Genomic DNA, 22758 nt, shown 5'->3' with positions numbered 1-22758 from the left:
TATGTATATACATATATATGCATATTTTAATTTTATGCACCCCCTGAGAGAGTGTAGCTATAATTTTGTGCTTGCATAATTAATAATAATTAATTTAATCAAAAGACACTCTTAAATCTCTAAATATGTAGAACAATTATATTAAATTATAATAAAAATCTATAAAACTATTAAAAAAACTACAATAAAGTGATTAAACACCAATCAAATGTATTTATTCTTTGACAGGAAACTCATAAGTTTCTCTGATGTGACAGGTCGTGTTTTTATTGGACTCTTCCGACAAGGTTGGGGTCAACACCTTTCAAGTTTCCGTAAATGAAATATAATATCCTGGCACTGGTTATCAAAATAAAACACATAATAGTTACTTGAATGTATCTTCTTTTATTTTCTGTGTCTACTTCCGGTTAAATTATTTTTAATACGTGATAGCTTGATGGCGTCGTGGGGTCAGCAGCGAGCGGAGCTACCGTTAACCAGGGTGTAAAGTACAGCTAAAAGAGCGCCTCTGATGAAGTTAGCCTTTTAACCACTGCACAGACAAGGAGCTACTTAGTTGGATGAGCCGCCGTTTTGTCGTCTTGTGGTCGAAAAGCTTCAGCTGGTCCCTTTGACAGCCGTCAGGCCTCGTCGTCGTCGTGGTCCGGCAGCACTCGAGTGAAGTTGGGAGCGGACTGCCAAACTTCTGCTTCCTCCAGCGGCTCTCCGCGGGGCCCGGGGCTCCTGTCACCGGCCCTGTGGATGAGGAAGTGACTACACATCTAATTAGCGCCCAGGTACGGTACTAAAGAAGTATTTGATCCATTTGAAGGGTTTATTTATTCCTTTAAGGGCTGTTTGTTTTTCTTATAGTCATGCAGCGCAGGTGAACGCTGTTTAGCTGTGCGGCTGGCTGTTAGCATTAGCTCAGCTTGACAACTTCCCTGGCCTGACAGCTAGTTGCACACGTCTAGCTTAGCTTCACATATCGGCTCTCTGTTTAGATAACAAATAGTATTTTGGGCGTAAGTGTCAATAGTGTCTTATAATTATTCATAAAAACGGCTGTAATTGCTAAAAATGTGCTAGCAACAGTTGCTATGTTGCTACTCGGCTAACGCTAGCAGGAGAATCTAAAGCGAGCTAATTATCTACCAAAGGAGGCCATAATTTTGCTGTTGATATCAACTTTGTTGTGAGCACTGAGCAAGAGTCGGTACAGAAGATGATGTTCATGAGGAGGATGATGTATGTAAGGATAAAAGAGAGAAGAATAAACGCTAAGCTAAGGCTAGCACCAATGCTGCAGCTCTCTCATCAATCAGTGATGATCACAGACTATCATCAACAATTTCCAATCAACTCCTCGTCAGCAGAGGCCATCTTGACTTAAATTTCCACTCTTTTGCAACAACAATAACATGAAGGCTAATTATGTTTGTACAGATTACATTCTGGAGGTTATGTTCAATAGTATTAATTGATAGCTGAGCAATAAACTACTTTGATTCCACACAAAAGCTTGTGCTGCAACCTTTAAAGCCCCTTTATTGGACACTCATAGCTACAGTCATTGCATATTTCACTATACATGACAATGCAATAGTATAATATACAGCTTAGTGACAAATTAAAAAGCTGAATGCTTGACCTCCTATAGTGTGGGCATCCGGAGCCCAGTTAAACATAATCAGTGATCAGTAGAAAGGTATGGTCTGGAAACTGACTCATCTGAATAGACCCACATTAACAAACATTGTCACATTAAAATGGCAATAAAATATCCATCAGTGTGGGTAGTTTAAATGTGAAGAAAAGGGCTCTTAAAGTAGGGTCAGCATTTACTCCACTACACTTGTATTAAAGATTTTGTTGCAGCTGTTTTCTGTTTTTTATGTTATCAAATCACAAATATACTATTTATCTTTGCTAGGGAACGCAGCAATTTAAGGGCTCCCATTCCAGAAGTGAGTTCCTTGTTCATTCTCTCCATTGATGTTTCAAAAAATCCTTATATAAAGAGTTTTAATCCTCAGACCAAACCAACCAGCTACGAGGTGAATCATGGCTATTAAAAAGATTTGATTTGGATAAAAAAAAAAAAGAAGAAGGCGGCAAAGGTACGAGGCTGTGTACAGGAACTGCTCATCCCCATAATGCACTGCAAATCCTAGATTTCACAGTGAATGACTTCCAGCCTCCTTCAATGTAATCCTTTGCATTGTTGTAGTGTTGCCTCGCTGCAATCATTGCTCTCTTGTTTTGTGCTGATGTTCCTTCCTACATTTACACAATTTCAACAGTAACAGCGACCTCCACCGATTGGAGGCATTGCTGTTTCGGTTCAGGATTGTGGGTAGAGTAGTTCTTGTAAGCAGTGTCATAAGTAAAACGGGTTTTTGTTAAACCAGGGTTATATGTAAATAGTATTTAGTAAGCCTGCTTAAGGTGTTTACATTATGGCTGATATTCAGAATACTTGTGGGAGTTTTACTTCAGCAACCTCACAGTTGAGCTCGATATTCTTATGGTTTAAGTCTGTAGTGTGCAGAGTAATCAGCACAAAAAGAATAATTGTTTTTAATTGCATTGGCAGTGTGTTTGGGATTATTGTCATGCTGAAAAAAATAAGGCGTTGGTAATTAGATGTCTTCCAGATGGTATTGCATGGTGGATTACATGGTACTTTTCTGAGTTCATTATTCATTGATTTTAATCTCCGACACCACCGGCTGAAATACAAAAACAAATGATTTGTGACAGGCTCCTATTAACAAATCGGTTCTTTACTCAAGGCCACTTTTAAAAATGACAGTGTGGCTTCTTGGAAGCAAAATGTAAAGAAACAAGGGGTGACTCAAGACTTTTGCACAGCACTGTATATTGATACCAAGTACCGGGTTTGGGTTTCAGTGTTAATTTAATCGTATGTGCTCCTCACTGGAAGGAAGATACTGTGAATCTTCTTTTTTTTTTTTTTTTTTTTTTTTTTTTGGATGATGATCAAAACATCATGCTTGACTCAAACATTATTTTACTTATTTTAAGAAACGTGATGAATACATCCAAGAATATAAACTTATTGTCCAGCACAAGTAAAATGAATCTAATGTGTCTGAATTCCTCACCTAGTTTATTGGCACTATTCTCCTTTCAGCTCTCTGTGAGTGCTCCTGACTCACACATGCACGTCGTGTGGGGTGTGAAGTGAAGAAATATTGATGACGCCACATTATGTTACCATAAAAATGCAATAAATGCTTCCTAACAAGTTTTACACCTTACACATACCGAGAGTGAGAAGCTGACGGGGAAGCTTACAGTTAAGTCAAAAATGTCTGCAAACGTACAGAGAAAAGCTGCTGGTGTAGCAGTGCTCAGGCCCAAACCCCTGACCCTCATTGCTGCTGGTGTCCTCCAGGCTATGTTGGAGCAACTGCTGCTAATACGTAACATAGTAGACATAGAACAGCATAGATGACTTATATCTGATCCAAATGCTGGATTGGTGCTTCGGGAAATACAACAATAGAACTATCATGTAGACATAACACTCTTAAAATATGTATAAAGCCTCCAGATGCTCGTTTTGACATAAAAAAATAAATAAAGACGAGTTACTACAAATTTGCATTATTACAACAGCAGAATGGCCAGAACAAAAATGAATAGATGCAGCACAATGTTATAACAATAATACTGCACAAAAACAATAGAAGAAAAATGTACAGTATACATCACAAATTAAATGTAAATGTGTATATATGAGACAATTTCAGTTTAACAGATTGTTTTTATTCGCACATTATGTTTAATGATCCCTTTTAATTGCATGTAAGGATTTATGATGATGTTTTTGTGTTTCAGGAGAAAGGAATCCCTTTGATGGGAGAATCCTCTTTCCTGGCCTCCTGGGTCAATCGCCGTGCCATTAAGATGGGTACGTACATGCTGTGAGATGGTGTTACTGCTTGGCAGCGAGTCAGCTTCATCTTTTGACAGACCTATAATTTGAGGAATTTTTTTTCCTCCCCGAACAATGGCTCTTTGACATCTTTGCCTGACAATAAGTCCCTTGTGTTGTGCGGCTAAGTGGAAGCGGCTTATCTGAAGAGATAAATGCAGCAAGGCAACTTCATTTTTTGTGTTCATATGTTCATACCGCAAGACAGGTTGTTAGAGGAGTCTTTAGCAAGTTGAGTTTTTCAATGATAAAACCTGTTGAATAAGCAGAAGTCATGCTGTCTCACAGATGAGCAGGAGGCGCTGAACTCCATCATGCAGGACTTGGCCGAACTGCACCGCTCCAGCCGTCCTGCCGCGTTCCTGTCAGACCTGTGCAAACCCAAAGCCTCGTCGCCCAAGAACCAGGTAACCCAAGTGAAAGCACGAAGGCTCAGTCTGGCTCATCTTTGCTCTGGCTGTCTTTAACTCTGTGCTCTGTCTCCAACAGAACGATGTGAGAGTGAAGTTTGAGTTCAAAGGGGAGAAGAGGTGAGGTTTCCACTGCTGTGTTTCTCCCTCCGGTGCTGTCAGTGCAGACCAGCAGCAGTGCCCGTCTCTGACCTCTCACCTGTCTTCTTCTTTGCAGGATTCTGCAGTTCCCTCGACCTATCAAGCTGGAGGATCTGAGGTCCAAAGCTAAAGTGGCTTTTGGTCAGACGATGGGCCTCCACTACACAAACAACGAGGTACGAAACTTGAAATGTAATTTTCCTCTGCTTCCTGTAGTAAATGGACTGGTTCTTATATAGCACCTTTCTACTCTACCTGAGTAGAAAGCACTTTACAACATGCCTCAGTCATCCATTCACACACACTCATACAGGGACTTTTTTCTATGCTGAAGTAGGGCTGCTCGATTATGGCAAAAATGCTAATCACGATTATTTTCACTGAAATTGAGATCTCGATTATTTGACGATATTTATTTAACAATAACAATGTGTTGAATAATGACTTTAAAAATTGTCAAAAAATAATATAAAATAGTGTGCAAATACTGATAACAGTGCAAATGTTTGCAATATAAAAAATAAATGAAAAATGTAAACATCTATGTTTAGTGAACGTTGCAGTGTTGCTCTGTGGTGCAGCTACGACACTGTAGCAAAGTTTACGCACTATGTCTACTTGATCCACGTCTGACTCCGCGAACCCATAATGTTTCCACACCACTGAAGTTTTTTTTACCTCTCTTTTCAACCAACGGCAGTCACTCTCCTCTCCAAATAACTTCTGCTTAGCTTTCCGAGCTTCCCTCGGGTCCTCTTAATCAACGGTCCCCAACCCCCAGGCCTCGGACCGGTACCGGTCCGTGAGTCATTTGGTACCGGGCCGCGAGAGTTGAAGATATTGTCGGGCATAAACCGGTCCGTGGCGCAAAAAAGGTTGGAGACCGCTGCTCTCAATTGTTGTGACATGCGTTCGAAATGCAGCGAGGTGCGCTCGATTTGCCACACGGAGCAGCGCGAGAGTAAAGCACGAGGGAGGGGCTAATAATGGGCTCAGTCATTTTTAATGATCGCTGAAAGCCCAGATCGTAATCGTGATTAAAATTCGATTAATTGAGCAGCCCTATGCTGAAGTGCTTCCTATCTAACATTCACACACAGTCATGGATGCATGGGTGGGGGGGCTGAGGTGTTCTGAGCCAAGAGACAAAATCTCTGCAGCGTCTCCTGTTTCGATGTAAAGCACGTCACATCAGATTCGGTCAGTTTCACAAACCACACAGACTAGATCCCTTTCATGTGGAGAATCTAGCTGTGCTATGATCCCCCTCCTGTCATCCTAAACCTGTCCTTTCAACTGCCCTCGGTGCCCCTCTGATGTTGTTCTTCCCTCTGTGCAGTTTTTAAGAACACCCAGTGTGTTTCAGCGGCAGTGTGTCTCACTCTTTGCAGACTGACACAACTTTTTTCTGCTGTTTTCTTTGGTCATTTTGACGCAAAAATCCACCTCTGGGTCTGGTGGTGGATCTGCATCATTGTGATTCATCAGCTAGATGTTTAGTTGCTGCCTCGCTAGTCTGCAACAGAAGTACTAGTAGGTTAAATGAATATTTTAGTAATGTACACCACCAGCTACCTGTTGGCTCTAAGATGACTGTTGGCAGGGGCGAGTGGGATCGTGGTCTGCGGCCTGTTTCAAGAAAGCAGACCACAGTTGTGCTACCAGTGCCATCCTGCCAGCCTTTGATGTAGAAAATGAACGATTGTACGAAAGCTGCATTAGGAAAAAAAAACCCAGAAGTAACGGAGTGAAGGTGTGAGCGTGTGACCACATCCTGCACAGGCGTGTGGATGTTAACCTGCTGCAGCTGCTCCACAAGGTTGGACACACTCTGCAAACTAACATGACACTGTGTACGCAGTGTTAGCTGCAGAGCTGTGCATGACAGCAACCTGTAACTCTGTTTTATCTACCATAGAACAGGCCCACCAGGGCTTAGCTCTACAGGTTTGCATGCTTTAGCTTTTTCTTCCTATACATAATAGATAAATGATGAACCACAATTGAATTGAAAATCATGAAGTGTTTGAAATGGTGCAGTCACAGTTTTACGTGTCTCAGGAACTTATACAGAAAGGCACAAAGTGAAACATCACTTTCTAATAGCACCAGTGGAGCTGTGTTCCTGAGAAAATGATGTCACTTCCTGTTGCATCTAGTGGAATCCATGAAACCCCGTGAATGTACAGCATGACAGACACTGGAGTGTAGGAAGTGCTGTGAACAGCTGATTGGATCAATGAAGCACCTGTGTGTGGATTATGTTTTTGTTGTTGTGTGCACTTCCACAAATGATCAAAAAGAATCACCCAATTTTTAAAAGGTTATTCAAGTCACTGTATTTCAAATTTTTTTTCTCTTCTTTTTTTTTTCTTCTCCCCCCCCCCCCCCCCCCCCCCTTGCAGTTGGTGATTCCATTGACCACTCAGGACGACCTGGACAAAGCTGTAGAGCTGCTGGATCGCAGTGTTCACATGAAGAGTCTGAAGATTCTCCTTGTGCTGCAGGTCTCCTCTGAGGTGGGCCATACTGCAATGACTTTAATGGTAGTTTCTGATACTTGTGCACAGTATGTACGTTGTGTGGCGGCCGACACACCTGCTGCTTTTTCTGTGCTGTAACCCCTCGACAGTTTTTACCTCTCAGCTGTAAAAGGCTGATTGGGGTGTTTTTTATACCAGCGTTGGTATTTTTAATCTTCAAATCAAATCAAATCTCTTTTATTGTCACATCACATGTGCAGGTACATTGGTACAGCACATGTGAGTGAAATTCTTGTGTGCGAGCTTCACAAGCAACAGAGTTGTACAAAATACAATAATGTAAACAAGCAAAATACAAGAATGGCTACATCTGAAACTAATAAATATATGTACAATATATAATAGTATATGCATTTCTGGATGTGTATACTAAATATTTTTGTGTGTGTGTGTGTGTGTGTGTGTGTGTGTGTGTGTGTGTGTGTGTGTGTGTGTACACATATTTTACAAATGAAATAGAGTAAACAATAAATAAAATATACAGAGTGAGACATGTGCAATCTTTATGTTATAGCAGTGTTAACATAGAAGGGTTAGCTGGAAAACAAAGGAGATGTTAAACTTGTCCAGAGTTTCTTTTTAATGTTTAGTTTGTTTTGTGTCTGCAGAACTCGTCATCCAACATGGACCTTCTGCCGTCCCACGAGGAACTGGACAACACGGGGTTCCGGGTCACAGACAAGAAGAGCATGCTGGCGTTGATAGGTAAATGTTTGCTAAACAGTGATGCAGACTCAAAGCTTGCAGGGACGGGCACTAGTGCCCACCACAGCCTGGTAGTGGGTAAGGGTCAGGAGCGTGTGTGTGTGTGTGTGTGTGGAAATTTTAAATTGACTGTCTCAGTGGTTCCAGTGTTAAGAAAAATACATGAATGCATGAAACTCGGACTCTTTTGTGCGAAAATAAGCATCACATGGTTTAGCTGTGACTGTGGCGCACACAGGACAATTTTCTCACTCTCTATAACCGCCGTCCTGTCAGGTTCCCACTCAACGGACCGCAGCTCTCCTCCTCCAGGATACATTCCCGACGCTCTGCAGCAGGTGGCGAGGAACGGCTCCTTCACCAGCATCAACAGCGAGGGGGAGTTCATCCCTGAGAGCATGGACCAGGTGCTGATGCTCAGGAGAGTCCACTTTAGTGTTTGCTACTTGAAAAGGAGCTGCTCTGATGTAACAAAGCGGAGCGCAAATCTAGTATTTAAGTGTAAACTCTAGGACATTTTAAATGTAAAATTAATTTTCACCAGCTTCTTTATCATAAAGCCGATATTTAAAGAGTTCTTTTTAAAGTTGCCATGCTGGACTTTACAGTAGCCATTAAAGCAAAACCTTCTGGCCTTTTAGTATTTTATTAAAGTTGATCTTTTCTTCCTCTTCTCCCTGCTGTGACTACTGAGTTCTGTGGTGTACCTGCCACTGTGGAGGACGGGTTAAGTCCCTGATATACTCCCAAACGGACCTGGGCGCACACAGCAGGGAAGATGGTGGATGCGTATCTGGGTTCTTTTCATAGCACATTGAGTGTCTGGGTACATAGACGTGTTTTGCACACTTGTAGGTGAGGTCGTACAGACGTGAATAGTGGAGGTCAGCAGGCTCCTTCGCAGGCATGGGCAGTTTGTGTTACGTCACAAAAAGCCTTCGTTAAAGTGTCACGTGATTCAGTGTAAGTGGCATAACTTGTGACTACTGCAGGTCTGGAGAGATGAGGGAAGGATTTATTTTTCTGTTTTGGAGGTTGTAAAAAGCTTAAATGTAATGTATTTATTATTGAGTTTTCTGAAGTTGCTCTTAGCATCATTTTATGTCAAATTAAATTCACCTGTTGGCTAATGAGATACAATTTGATTGGTTTTGAGAGGATGTGAGTTTGTCTCTCTCTCATTTCTCTTGTTTTACTTCAGATGTTGGATCCATTGTCCATGAGCAGTCCGGAGAACTCGGCTTCTGGAAGTTGTCCCTCCCTAGACAGCCCACTGGACAGGTGTGCGTCACAGAATAAAACAGGAAACCACAAAAAACTGCCGTGGAAGAAATCCCTCTGATTTGTTGCTGTTGTCTTTGTGTTGTGCAGTGATTACCCAAAGTCCAGGATGCCCAGGGCTCAGAGCTACCCAGACAACCACCAGGACTTTCCAGGTGAGAGCAGATCTTAGTTCACGGTAGAGCAGGGCAATATGACCAAAAATATTTATCACGATATACATTTGAAAATTTGCGATAACGATATAACTGACGATATAATTGACACTAGACAAAATACTTTACAACTCCACAACTTTATAAAACCCCATCAATGTATTTTCACTTAAACAAGCAGCTGTTTTTTATGTGCATTAAAGTTATATAACAAATGTAACAGTACAAATGCAAATTCCTTGCTGACAGTTTAACCAAAAGGCATTTCCAGTGGAAATTGGCCGACATATCTTCAGCATAACCATGTATAATATCCACAAAACTTAAAAAGAGCTTATACACACACAACGCGGTAATATTATGTTGAAGCACAGTAGGTATCACTCCGTGAGGCGCCTGCCTACGATAACCGTAATGCTCCGACAATCCATCGTGCGGTTTTGTAGCTTAGCAAAGTTGTACTGAAACATTTGACAGATTTTCGAGCGCCGTGTACGCCATAAAATCGTTTCGAGGTCAGTAAACACAACCAGAGTTCATATATATATAAGGCACACGGGATTATAAGGGGCACTGTCGATTTTCAGAAAAATCAAAGGATTGATTTTAAGTGTGCCGTATTTTCCAAACAACACGGTAATAACGATGGCCCGCTAGCATGCGCTACCTAAAATAGTGCTTTGTTGTGTATCTGACGGACGAAAGCTAAACCAGTTCCACACCACTGAAGTTGCAGCATTTTTACAAACCAATTCTGGTTCATCCGTTACATTCAACGAACCGCTTTCGCTCTTCTCATCCTGTGTCGTAAACATCCTGTATGTAAACAAAGGCACTGCGCATGCGCGTTTTACCCATATTCTATCACGATATTTCATTTTCCTATTGTTGCCCAAAATTACACCGGTATTACCGTGAACGGTATGATATAGCCCAGCCCTAGTTCACGGGTGTTAGACTGTTTAAGGGTTTAAAAAATAAAAACAACAACAATCTGATCTACCAGGCAGTGAAGAGTTTAACAGGCTAAAACTTAAACCAGACTAAGAGCCAAACCTTTAACCCTCTATAGTTGATGTACTAGCATGTCCAAATCACACGACTGATTTTAAGATGATGTAACTGCAAGACGCAGCCTTGCTGAATCTCTGTTTCTACTTGTGTTGAAAGTTAAGACTTTAAACTATATATCAGGTATTAAATCGTATTGCTGGACCAAGTAGAACTAGACTTATGATCACTAACCTACACCATGCTTTGCTTGTCACGTTGAGGGCAGGAAGAAATGGTAAAAATGGGATTTTTCAAGGAAAGCGAGCACTCACGATTTACAGATTACAGTTAAAAGGCCCAAAACATTCTCATGTCGAGGTTGCCATCTTTGAAAGCTGTTTTGAGGCCATGGCCTGTAAATTTCATCTTTTGTATCCTCCTTCCTCTGCAGAGTACGATATTCCGGTGTTTGAGAAGTCAGGGAAAGGAGGGACGTATCCTCGCCGGTACGGCATTCCTTTTGGCCTTCAGGATTACAGTGATGGTGGGTAATTCATTTATTTATTCCTACTGATGCTGAAAGCAAATTGACTTTAAACAGGGATTTAAAAATGATCGCTCTCCTTCATCCTCTGAACAGGGAGGAAGACTTTCCCTCGGGCTCGGCGGACGCAAGTTCACGGTTTCCGCTCTCCAATCAGCTTCAGCTCAACCGAGCAGTCGCCCAGCACCAGCAGTGGCAGCAGCGTCTTCACGCCTGACCTGGAGGAGGTCCCCGGCCCCGCCAGGAGGCCGCGGAGGGGGAGTGACATCGAGCCAAACCCCAATCCAGCCGTGGCTCCGACGCTCTCCGTCATGGACGTCAGTCCACCCAGCCGCTGTGAGTCCTCGCAACACGACACGTCCTCCAGATGTTTGTTTTTCTGCGTTTTTAGCAAACCTGATGTGTCTTTGTGCACAGCCCCGCGAGCGCCAACCAACTGGCGGCTGGGGAAGCTTCTAGGTCAGGGAGCTTTCGGGCGGGTCTTCCTGTGTTATGATGCCGATACTGGACGGGAACTGGCAGTTAAACAAGTTCAGTTTGATCCAGAGAGTCCCGAGACGAGCAAGGTACGTACACAGCAGCATAGAATATATTAAATATAGTGGTAGGAAAATGGAAAGACAAGGCAAAAAGGAAAAAAAAAAAGACCTTAAATAATTCCCTGAATCATTGCTTTGGGTGGAAGTGTAGATCTAGATGCTATGTCATTGTTTTATGAAGCTTATCAGGGCTCTAGAGTGCGACCAATTTGGTCGCAAATGCGACCAAATTTGTCAGTGGTGCGACTTTAAAAAAAAAAAAAAAAAAAAAAATTTGGTCGCACCTGTGCGACCAACTGTTCGGGTAACAAAAAAAAAAGAGTCTAACTGTCTTTTTCTTTTTTCACTTAAATGACCTCGGACAAGAAAGCCTATTTTTTTCTGTTCAATACTGAAGAAATTTAAACTTTATATGCAGAACATTGTAGAATATTTTTAAGGTTATCTGCTATAAAAAGCCAGACCAGGAAAATCTTCATGTTTTTCTGTGTTTTATTCTCAGTTACTTTCACACAAAGGCATCTGCTGTGATGTTCACAATTCTGATGAAGTCTCATGTGTATCAGTACTGATAAATGATTAGAATTATAATATTTCTGACTGTCTGAGGCTAAATTGAATCGAATCAGGACTTTGAGAACCAGAATCGAATGGATTATGGAAATCAGTGATGATACCCAGCCCTAGTGAGCAGCCTAGGCCTGTGAGAAGTGGATGTAGCTGTGGGTAATAAGAAAAGATGAAAAGTTAAGGCCTGATCAGTCTGAAATCCATAGCCAGTGCTCTGACACGGTGCCATCAATCTTTGAATGCTGAAAAAGCACAGTGTATCCAGGAAACACATTATATGCTGCAATAAATGCACTGCCCAAGTGACCCCTCTCCCGGCTGCCTTTCAGCAGCAAACAGGTCGTCAGAGGAGGCCGAGATGATGATTAAGTTTAACATTTTCTACAATATTGACAAAGCACTTTAAGCACAAGTTTGTTAGTTAATAATTTAGAAATGAATATTGTCTGTATGGACTTACCCCCCCCCCCCCCCCCCCGAAAAAAAGAAGAAGAAAGTGCTGTGGTTGAAAAATTTGAGTGCGCCTAACTTTTGTGCCGGACTGGGAGGCCCGGGTTCAAATCCCGCTTATGGCAACATTTCTTTCAGTCAACAGTTAAACTTTTTAACTCTTTTCAACACAAATTTAAGCTTTTTCACCCCTTTTCAGCACAAATACCAGCTTTTTCAGAAAAAACTCTTTTCAGCAGAAATTCTGCTGATTCATCTCTTTTCAGCAGAAATTCTGCTGATTCATCTCTTTTCTGCAGAAATTCTGCTGATTCATCTCTTTTCTGCAGAAATTCTGCTGATTCATCTCTTTTCTGCAGAAATTCTGCTGATTCACCTCTTTTCTGCAAAGTTTTCAGCCTTTTCACCTCTTATCAGCACAATTCTCAGCTGTTTCTGCTCATTTCAGCAAAATTGTCCGTCTCTCCACCTCTTTTATTTTGTGAGAATTACTTTGGCGCAGTGAGATGAGTAGCTGCCTTGAGACCAGAAGGGCCAGGTTCGATCCTGCTCAGGGCAATGTTTTTTTGTTTTTGTTTTTTTCTCTCTCACCTTTTTCAGCTTTTTTCAGCATACATCTTCAGCGTTAAGGCATCCACACAGCATTTTCGCAGGAAATGCAAATTTTTCTAGTTTTATTTTTAAAATGCCTTGTTGATTTATAAAAAAGCCAGGGAGGGGAAAAAAAGGAAAATCATACAATGTTAATTTGAAAAACAGGGCTGTAAATAAGGATACAACTCAGTAAATTCAAACTAGAGACACTTCGCTCCCACTTGAGAAAGATCTTTCCAGTCCTCTCGTGTATCTGCTGTTAGAGCCTCTAATTTGTTGTATGTAGAGGTGAAATCGGTATAAATATGTTCTGCTTGAATATGTGCCCTTCTGTTTCTGCTGCAGGAGGTGAGCGCACTGGAATGTGAAATCCAGCTCCTGAAGAACTTGTGCCATGAGCGGATCGTCCAATATTATGGCTGTCTGCGAGACACGATGGAGCGAACGCTCTCCATCTTTATGGAGTACATGCCTGGAGTGAGTGCACACAAACTGTTCACTGTTTCCAGTTATGTGTGTGTGAAGCTAAAAATCTCATGCTCTATTCGAGTGGAAATCCATCAACACTTGCAAACAAAGTTCCTTTTGTTCGAGTGGAAATGACAGCTGTTTCTCTTAAGAGACGCTAAATTTTAATGTGAGGAACAGCAGGGATATTTCTGATGATTCCTTCCTTTCTGGTGACCCTCAGGGATCCATTAAAGACCAGCTGAAGTCGTACGGGGCGCTCACGGAAAATGTGACGCGCCGCTACACCAGGCAGATCCTGGAGGGGGTTTCTTATCTGCATAGCAACATGATCGTCCACAGGGACATCAAAGGTGAGCTGATGTTTTCGCTCCTGCTGGGGAAATACTTGGGACCAAACGTCGTCTTTGAAAAGTAGAGCATGAAACTGTGCAATCGTCTTTCAGGTGCAAACATCCTCAGAGACTCGGTGGGTAACGTGAAGCTGGGAGACTTCGGGGCCAGCAGGCGGCTGCAGACCATCTGTCTGTCAGGAACAGGCATGAAGTCGGTGACCGGTACCCCGTACTGGATGAGCCCAGAGGTGATCAGCGGAGAGGGTTACGGCAGGAAGGCAGACATCTGGTAAGACCAACCTCAAAAGTCTTTACTACATTATTCAGAGGATGCAGCATGAAAGTGATGTAAAAAGTAATTTAAGTGGTACCAATGTAGATGAATTTTTACAAACTGACTTTAGAAAGTGATGCAGCAGTGAACTTCCACATCCCAACAGCTTCCTTCATCAACACAAACATCCATTAGTGTTGCTTCCAGTTTAGGGGTTTTAGTCCCAAAAACCAGGACACCAACCAAAGATGTTTTGGCCAAATATAAAACGCACTTTTATTTATTAACCCTCTGGGGTCGTCGGACGCACCGGCGCGTCAAAATCACAACACAGCTACAAGATGCAGCGACTCAGAGTCTCAGTTTCAACTTGGGTCGAAAGTGAGGACTTCAAACTACATACCAGTTTTTGAATTGTGTCGATGGGCCACGTAAAACCAGAGTTATGATTAGAAAATACACGCGATGTATTTTTCTGACTAAAACCGCGGTGTCTAGAGCGGGAAGAACGGTAAAAACGGCGCTTTCTATGGACAGCGCTAGCAAACACTCTCCGCTTGCGAGTGAAAAAAGAAAAAAGAAAAACACCCCTTTCCTATTGGTGTTAAAGTTTACCATGTCAGCCAATCAAAAAATGATGTGGCACTTGGTTGTTTAGGGGGAGGGGGACGTTTTAGGAGCAACACTGGCGAGAGAAAGCAGGTAAGCGAAAGAAAGAGAGAGCGAGTTTTCATATGTGAGACGTTTAGCGTGTTTGGAGGCTGTAGTTAGTGTGTACTGTAGTCATTGTTTTGTTTTGTGTGTCAGTTATACTGCTCAATTTCACAGTTGCTCCAAAAAAGCCACCAAATTCAGATTCCAGTGTAAACGCTGTTCCATGGAAAACAGGACTGATGCACCTCCTGCTGTCAGACCTGCAGGGTTTAGGCCTGTGGTGTTCTCCTCTGTCTTATACTGGACACAAACTATTTTTTTTGGACTGGCACAAATAATTTGTGTACCTTCTTATTTGATGCAGCACACCTGATTGTTCTGTAAATAGATTTAAATGGTTATATAAAAAATGCCTGAGGCCTTGGCTGCATTTTTAGGTAAACAGTACCATATAACTTTGTTGTTTGCAAAACTTGTGCATAATTTTTAGAAATGTACAATTTCTATTTGCATTTCATTGTTTGTGGGTTTTACAGTAAAAAATGGAACGTTTTTCTACTTGGATTTTGAATTTTTTTTTTTTTGGTCTGGATTTAGATCAACTGTGCTAATATAGTATACCAAAATGAAAAAATAACTCAAATTTCAGATATTTGAGGTTGTGCTGAAAATAATGATACCAGACAAGGCAAGATAAACAGTTTTTTTTAAAAAGGTGAAATATAGAGGTAAAATCAAAAGTAGTCAAAAACGGCCAATTATACCCTGGACTCCAGAGGGTTAAAGGGTCAGAAATATCAGGAAAAGTCAGGTAACACTAACTCTTTTCCTTTAAGTCTTTAGACCAATCCTGCTTATGTGTGCATTTAACCTCAAAAGCCTCATTTAACTAAGGAAAATCTGTGATTTTTATTTTTTATTTTTTTCTTCTTCTTCTTTCTATTGAGTTGCTTCTGGTATGCATTCTTGATTGAGGTATTGTCGTTACCCGCCAAGTACGTGGGCGGCCGGTTGGGCGGGCAATGTGGACACCCAAGGTTGTAAAAATGTAACCTTGTGAGGTTATTTAATATAAAGGAATATTCTGCTCATATATGTACATCAGTGTTTAATTACGTCTTCAGAGAAATTAAAAGGTTTTCATGAACTTAAAAATAAACCTTTAAAAGTTCATGGGAATGATACTGGTTTGTGAGACCGGCCACATGCACCGTGCACCAAAGGTGGAGGAGAAGAGAACTCGTTGGTCGCCGTCACCAAAGAAAGGAAAATGTGAAGGAAAGGGATAATGAGAGATGACATCTTAATAAAATGTCCTCCGCTTCATCTTAAGCCTCATCTCCTGATCTGCAGTCGGGGCTCAGATCAGGAGACACTTTAATATTGTCAGCAGATTAGACATGTGACCCTCCCATCTCGGGATAACTGGCCACAAGCCAGCTAAACAGCAACAGCTGTTAGTTATGCTGAGTAATGCTGGACTCAAACATTCTGATTACATGCTCACTTTGTACAAGAGTTTGTTTGCTAAAGACTCAGTCCAGCAATGTTAGATGCACTTCAAGTATGACCTGAAAGTATCACTAACACCAGCTAACAGAGGCTAATAGTAGCTAACACTGTCAAAAATAGCAGCACTTCCTAACAGAAAAGTTGGGGATGTCCTCAACAAATCACCTCAGTTTTTTTTTTTTTTTCTTCATGTTACAAAATAACACTGAACATCCACAGGTCTAACAGATATGACTGGCAAAAAAGAAAAGACATTGAGGGTCTTTTGGTAGTTTTTATGGTGGTAACACACAATGAGTCTGAAGTGGGTCTTTCCATTGAGTTTAAATGATAAAACATGAACAATGGTGGTGTCTTTTATTTTGTTTTTTAAGACTGAAATCAACCATCAATCAGTCCAATGGGTAAATTTAAATAAAATAACAGAACGCATTGTGAAGAGAAAAAGTTGTCACGAATATCTCTCTATACCATTAGTTTAGATGCTCCTAAAGGAGTAGGATGAAGTTCACACATGCTTACCCCTCTTAATACGATTTAATAATTTAGGGAGTTCAGTGTTGGTTATCTAGAGCTCCTTCTATTCTGTGTGAAATGTTCTGTTTGTTAGAGAATCTGCAAACAAGACCATGTTGGTCACGTATGTAACCAGCGCAAACCTCTGAAGACGCTTCGTTGTAGCCACTAACAGGAAGCTTTGGCCACACGTGGCTTCAAAGATTAAAGACGATGTTGTTGGATGGCTTTTTATAAAATCATGACTTTAACTGTCGAATGAAACGGGTAGGAAAGTAAAGACTGGGTTGCCTTTTGATGTTATTGTGCCACAGAAAGGTGGAAGCTGTAGCTGAGAGCATTTCCTGTGCTGTGAGGCCATGTTGGATCTAGTGAAAACCAAATAAAGCTAATAAATTGACCTTCCTTTCTTTTATGGGCTTAATGTTTGTTTTGTCGTCTTCAGGAGTGTCGGCTGCACCGTTGTGGAGATGCTGACTCAGCGACCTCCGTGGGCAGAGTTCGAGGCCATGGCGGCCATCTTTAAGATCGCCACGCAGCCCACTAACCCCGTCCTGCCCGCCCACGTGTCGGACCACTGCCGGGAGTTCCTCAAACGGATCTTCGTGGAGACCAAGCAGCGGCCGTCTGCAGAAGAGCTGCTCAGGCACATCTTTGTACATTAACCCCTCCCGCCCCCTCCTCGAATCTTGAACCCCTGCCTGCCTGCCGAACTGCCAAATACGGCCTTATCTGATCCCGCCCCCTCCACCTTTACGCTGAGACCACGTTGGACCAGTAAAGACTGGCTGGGAGAAGGTGGGGGCGCTCCTCCTGTCTCTGTTTGTATGAGACTGCCATAAAGGACACAAATTCTTATTTTATTTTTCTCCGCAAGTTGCACCTTAACGTCTCCAACGCGGAGGAGGTTGAGCACTTCCTCCTCTCTAAAAAACTGTTTTGTTTTTTTTAAATGTTTGTACGGTTTCTCGCTCTGAGCGTTTTGAAGCGGGATGGCGTCGGTGTTGTTGCCCTAACAGGAGCTGATGCCTGACTCTGGAGTAAACCCCGCCCTGCCTCCTTCTCATCCTCCTCCAATGTCTCGCTGACCCGACCCCAGAATGTAGTCTCCTGCCAAAACCCAGAGTGACGGGCGCGCTGCTATAGACAAACCTGAATCCCAGATCCAGAGAACACTCCCCCGAGAATTTTCCACCCACCTGCCCTCATCCCTCGCCGAAGTCCGCTCCGTTTTCTGAACAAAGTGCAGATGAAACGTTCTGATTCGTCGTCCCCGTCTCTGTGCCTTTTTATGTTTGAGAATGAGTCTCAGCTTTTTGTTCTCAGTTTTTTTGTTTGTTTGTTTGTTTTGATTTTTGCCTCCTGGATAAACTGCCTTCACACCAGCTGATCCCAGTTCAGCCGTTTCTGCCTTTCTGCGACGGGGACTCGCTGTGCTGATCATTTCGGTTTGTTCGTTCGCCTGCTGTACCAGCGCCGCCGGCTGGAAACCAAATACCCTCTGTTTAGAAAAGTCGTCATGCTGGTGTAGAAGTGAAGCGCCACATCGGTACCTGTGCTCTCTTTCCTCCTCTGATTCTCTGATCTGATTGGATGTCTCTTAGCATGGCAGATTCATGAATTTACTGCTGGTAAACATTGGCTTTTAGAAACTCGGTCTGTTCAGCCACAGAAAGCAATAGGGAGCACTCTCATGACCAGACTTGAAAGGTGCAGCGTGCAGAATTGTTGATTTAAAACATTTAAAAAGTCAACTAAAACACACTCGTATCCTCTTCAGACCACCATAGCTAATTCTGGAAGGTGATTTGGATGTCTAGTTTAAGGAGAGCAAGTCGATAAATGAAACTGAAGCTGTTGGTAAGCGAAAGGTGGCCGGACAGGGTTTGTTTTGCTGACAGAGCTTATACCATCCCATGGACAGGTCAGGTCCTCGCAGGGAGCCGCGGTCGTGTAGCTTCACCAGCAGTTCATCTTTTCTGGTTAACACGTCTGTGTCAGAGAGAGGGAAAGAACTAGTTTAATGATGACTCAACCATGTTTGTGCTGTGCTGCAGTGCTTTGTCTTAAAGCCCCCCAAAAATGCAGCTGGCTTTTCCAGCTTGTTTTAAGCTTCCAACTATCTCATGGCAAGGGTTTCAAACCGTGCAGTATATTCAGGACTAACCTCGTGTTGTGGATGGATCGTAGAAGTTTTTACATTTCTGGTCTCTTCTTCCTCAGCATGAACTTCCATGGAGAGCAGTTTAACTCTCATCTAACATCTAAATTTGCACCTTTTAAATGTTCAGATGAAGCCAGCCTGAGTATTTGGATGAGACAGAAGCTGCTAATTTGGTGCTTTCATGTGTTCACAGTGAGTCTCTGCCATCAGATCGGAGAAGCAGTGGGGGGAAACTTGAAGATCTTGCTCTGTTGTCCGTTTCATTTCAAACTAAACGTTTTTAGCTGCTCATCATTTAACTGAAGGGTACACGCAGCCTCTCCTGGAGCTCCGCTGCTGGAGTTGGTACGTTCATCACCGTTTTCAGACAGACTCGCAGAGCTTCATTCTCGTGTTTATTGCTTGGTACTGCAGTCACTGTCACCACCGAATCAAATGCATCAAAGCGGACTCGTCACTTTATACACAAACGCTCATCTGATTTGGAAGCATTTACTATGCACACGCCAGATAGCAGGTGACACCTCAGCTTGTGCTGATCACTTCTTCTTCTTCTTCTTCTTCTTCTTCTAATTCACTTTTTGGTTAGTAATGGTGAGGTTTCTGAGCAGCTCTGCCAGCAGCCAATCAAATGGTTATTTAGGGCTCAAATTATGCCTTAAATTTTGGCTGTTTGCAGCAGGTGGATTATCAAACAGCCCATGTAGAAAGCTTCTAAATGTTTAAACAATAACGTGAATCAGAGTCCTGGTGGGAGTTACTGTTGTGCTGCTAAGATTGAAATGTTTCTAGGTTCAAAGAGACGATATGCAAAACTTATATTATCATCAGAGCCGGTTTCTGCAGAGCAAGGGAGGAAGTGTTTCTGGTGCAATCAGCAACATTTGACCAGCAGAGGAAAGTAATGGTGACTCTCTAAAATTAAACTCCTGCTCAGATCCCCACCTTTGGCTCTCCTACACACATCTACAGCACCTCTCCTCATCGTCTTTGCTGCTGAATGAGCCATTACCAGGACAAGCTTTTTGTGGTGGATAGATTATTGGGTCTGTGATGGTAAATAAACTTAGATTTTAGCTTAGAGAGTCACACTTGTGTGTTTCTGGCACTTGTTAATGAATTAAATGATCCAAACATTGTTTGTAGCACTTGGAGGCCTTTGAAGCTTCGTTGTCCAAATATTTGATTGTGAAGTTCATATTTTCTGTTATATATGCAAATCCAAAAACTGTTAAATGGTTTTCCACTTGTTTTGATTACACCCAATATTAATAGCTGTTCATAAATTGGGACGTTAAATAGTCTCTGTGACGTGGTATCGTGTAGCACGATTACGGGTGGCAACATGTTAGCAAGCTGCGTTCGTGACTTGTTGTTGCAGAATGCTAATTAGAATGAACTGTAAACTTCTCAGACGAGCTGTAGCTCAGATTGTTTTATTTATTAAATAACCACATTAAAAATGCTCCAACAGCACAAACAGCAGTTGAGATGTTTAGCTTACAGCTGCCTGTGTGTGGCCACTCGCATTTCTTTAAATCTGATTGGTGAAGTTAACTAATATCACATTGTTTACTTGGCCTTCTCATTTATGCAGTATGATGGCTCTTTTAAACACCGTAGCTAAAGAAAAGCTCTAAATAATTACAAATAATTCTTGCTGAAGCTTCAAAGACTCAGATCAGCTTCTTAGGCCCGACCCTGAACCCCTGCAGAAGATTGATTTTTATCAGAGTAGTTTAAAAAAAAAAAAAAAAAAATACAAATAATTATGCACTTCTACTGTCTCGTTTAGGTATTACTACAGAGTCTGATTTTTCTGACTGCACCTTTGTAAAAAAAGACAGGGAACAGTTTCTTTGACCTCTGTTGCCCCGACTTCCTCTGAAGACACTTTTACGCCTTTCTTGCTCTGTGGAAACTCAGTTTTACACTCACATTATGCATCTTCTCAGTGGTACGTTCCTTTGGCTCTTCAGGTGGCTCACGGCAAGCCGTCTGGTACTGATGGAGATCGCCAACACTGGTCGTCATAGATACGCACTACCATTATGCACTATTGGTTCTTCACTGATGCCCTCCCACTCCCCCTTAACGGTTCCTTGCGCTCGTGCAGCTCGGCTCAGCGACTTTTTCTTTGCACATTTTTAAAGACTGTTTTTCTTTCTTTTCATTTTTTTTAAATCACTTTGTGTATGAGTGCGAGAGATTTATGATGGTGGTTCAGTTAACCTTGACATGAATGTAACGTCTCATTCTTGGCCTCGTTCACCACAGTGGATTAACTCTTCGGTACCAGTATTTGTCACCTGTGGAGCGCCAAGATACACCTGTAGTTCTCGTTTAAAGCCACTGCTGCCACTCCTGAATGAATGAGTGAATGAATAAACGTGTGAGTGTGTGTGTTAATGTGCATTTACTGCAGATGTTGCTCATTGGACACTGCACCTGAAATGCCTTGAGCATTCTGACTGTAGGGGGTGAGCGTTTAAAAAAAAAAAAAAAAAGAAAATCATGTACAAATGTATAAAAATGAAATTGTACTACTTTTTTTTTTTTTTTGTTCTTTTTTTTTTTTTTTTTAAAGAAACTTGTATCCCACATGTTTGGTCTGTGTATTGTAAAAGAAGCCATGTTTATAATTCTAATTGGTTTGTGACCAATATGCCTGTTTGTATCAGATCTGTATATCAGTGGTACGCATAATTTTTTAATATATTTTTTATTTTTCCTTTTTTTTTTTCTTCTAAATGGGAGATTGTATGCATAGTTGGGTCCTGAGAGACGCAGCGGTGCCGTTGAATGGTTGCTGTTTTTTGGCAAAATTTCTGGAGTATTGCAACAGCTCGGTGTTCATAATTACAACAATTATGACGATGACACCAATAAAAGATATTTATTTCACATCGGGGCTTTGCTGGAGTTTTTTGTTAGTTGGCACTGCGCAAAACTCTCGAGTCATCCTTAATTCCTTTATATGTTAGGAAAACGTAAAATAGGAAAAGTTACTTACTGAAATGTGGCAACATACATGTAAACACAGCATCGAAAGTACAATTCTAGCGAGCTTGAAAGTCAACATTTGGTGTGACCGCTTTTATTCTTCAGCAAGTCTGAACTCTCATAGGCAGCTTTCTTGTCATTTCTTCAAGTCGTCTTCAGGAATAGTTCTCCAGGCTTCTTGAAGGACATTCAAAGCTCTTCTTTGGATGTTTCTGCCTTTTGTTCTGTTCTTTGTCAACATGATCCCACACTGCTTCAATAATGTTGAGGTCCGGGCTGTTGGGAGGCCAATCCATGACTGATAGTGCTCCACTGTGTTTTTTCTATCCAGGTATGATTTTATTGCTTTGGCAGTGTGTTTGGATTTGTTTCTTCCAATTAAGGACACACTGCACATCATGAGTTTTCAAGTAGTATTGTTTTAGAATCACTTTAATGGTGTAAGACTGATTAAAAAATAGATAATATTTATCATGTTGGTTTATGTCTGTGAAGGTTCTCAGTCCTCCAGGTCATTGTAGTCTAAGGAGCTTGGGGGGGAAAAAAGCGTCTGGATTTCTTTAAGTTGCTTGAAGACGTTTCACCTCTCATCTGAGAAGCTTCTTCAGTTCTAAGGTCAAATGGCAGAGAGTCCCAGATTTAAACCCAGTGGGAGTTTCCCCCCCCAAAGAGGGCCAATGGACCACCTAATAATCCCCGACCTAATCACATGAGCCAAGGTGTGAAAACAGATGTAGGTCACAATCAGCCAAGGTTTCGGGGGAGCTTATTGTGAAACCTGGCCCCACCTTATGTGATTTCCTGAGATCAGATGGCCCAGGATGTGAGTGGGCGTTAAGGCGTCTGGGAAGGGATCTCAAAACTGGATTATAGATGGCAGACAGTTGGTGTCGTAAACCCCCGCCTCTGTTCAAAGATGGTCACTCACAGTGGACATAGATGGCTTCTTTCACTCCTCTTT

General features: G+C 41.9%; 1 protein-coding gene across 1 annotated transcript; it reads left to right on the top strand.

The window, feature by feature from the left end:
• Window positions 1-440: 440 nt before the first annotated feature.
• Window positions 441-21700, top strand: map3k2 (mitogen-activated protein kinase kinase kinase 2). Its single transcript, XM_086282569.1, has 17 exons — window positions 441-779; window positions 3850-3922; window positions 4235-4353; window positions 4436-4476; window positions 4574-4673; window positions 6903-7016; window positions 7649-7745; window positions 8022-8152; window positions 8947-9026; window positions 9117-9181; window positions 10626-10718; window positions 10815-11054; window positions 11136-11284; window positions 13217-13348; window positions 13563-13692; window positions 13786-13963; window positions 17076-21700. The coding sequence occupies exons 2-17, from the start codon at window positions 3868-3870 to the stop codon at window positions 17293-17295; spliced, it is 1944 nt and encodes a 647-aa protein (XP_086138695.1). The 5' UTR covers window positions 441-779; window positions 3850-3867; the 3' UTR covers window positions 17296-21700.
• Window positions 21701-22758: the final 1058 nt, after the last annotated feature.

Source organism: Aulonocara sp. 'chitande type north' Nkhata Bay, linkage group LG23 (genome assembly GCF_057382095.1).
Source record: "Aulonocara sp. 'chitande type north' Nkhata Bay isolate Kocher_YH1m ecotype deep benthic linkage group LG23, A_spYH_male_GT1.1, whole genome shotgun sequence".
Classification (NCBI taxonomy): Eukaryota; Metazoa; Chordata; class Actinopteri; order Cichliformes; family Cichlidae; genus Aulonocara; species Aulonocara sp. 'chitande type north' Nkhata Bay.
The sequence above is the reverse complement of the archived record's forward strand: the minus strand, read 5'-3'. Positions and strand labels throughout refer to the sequence as shown.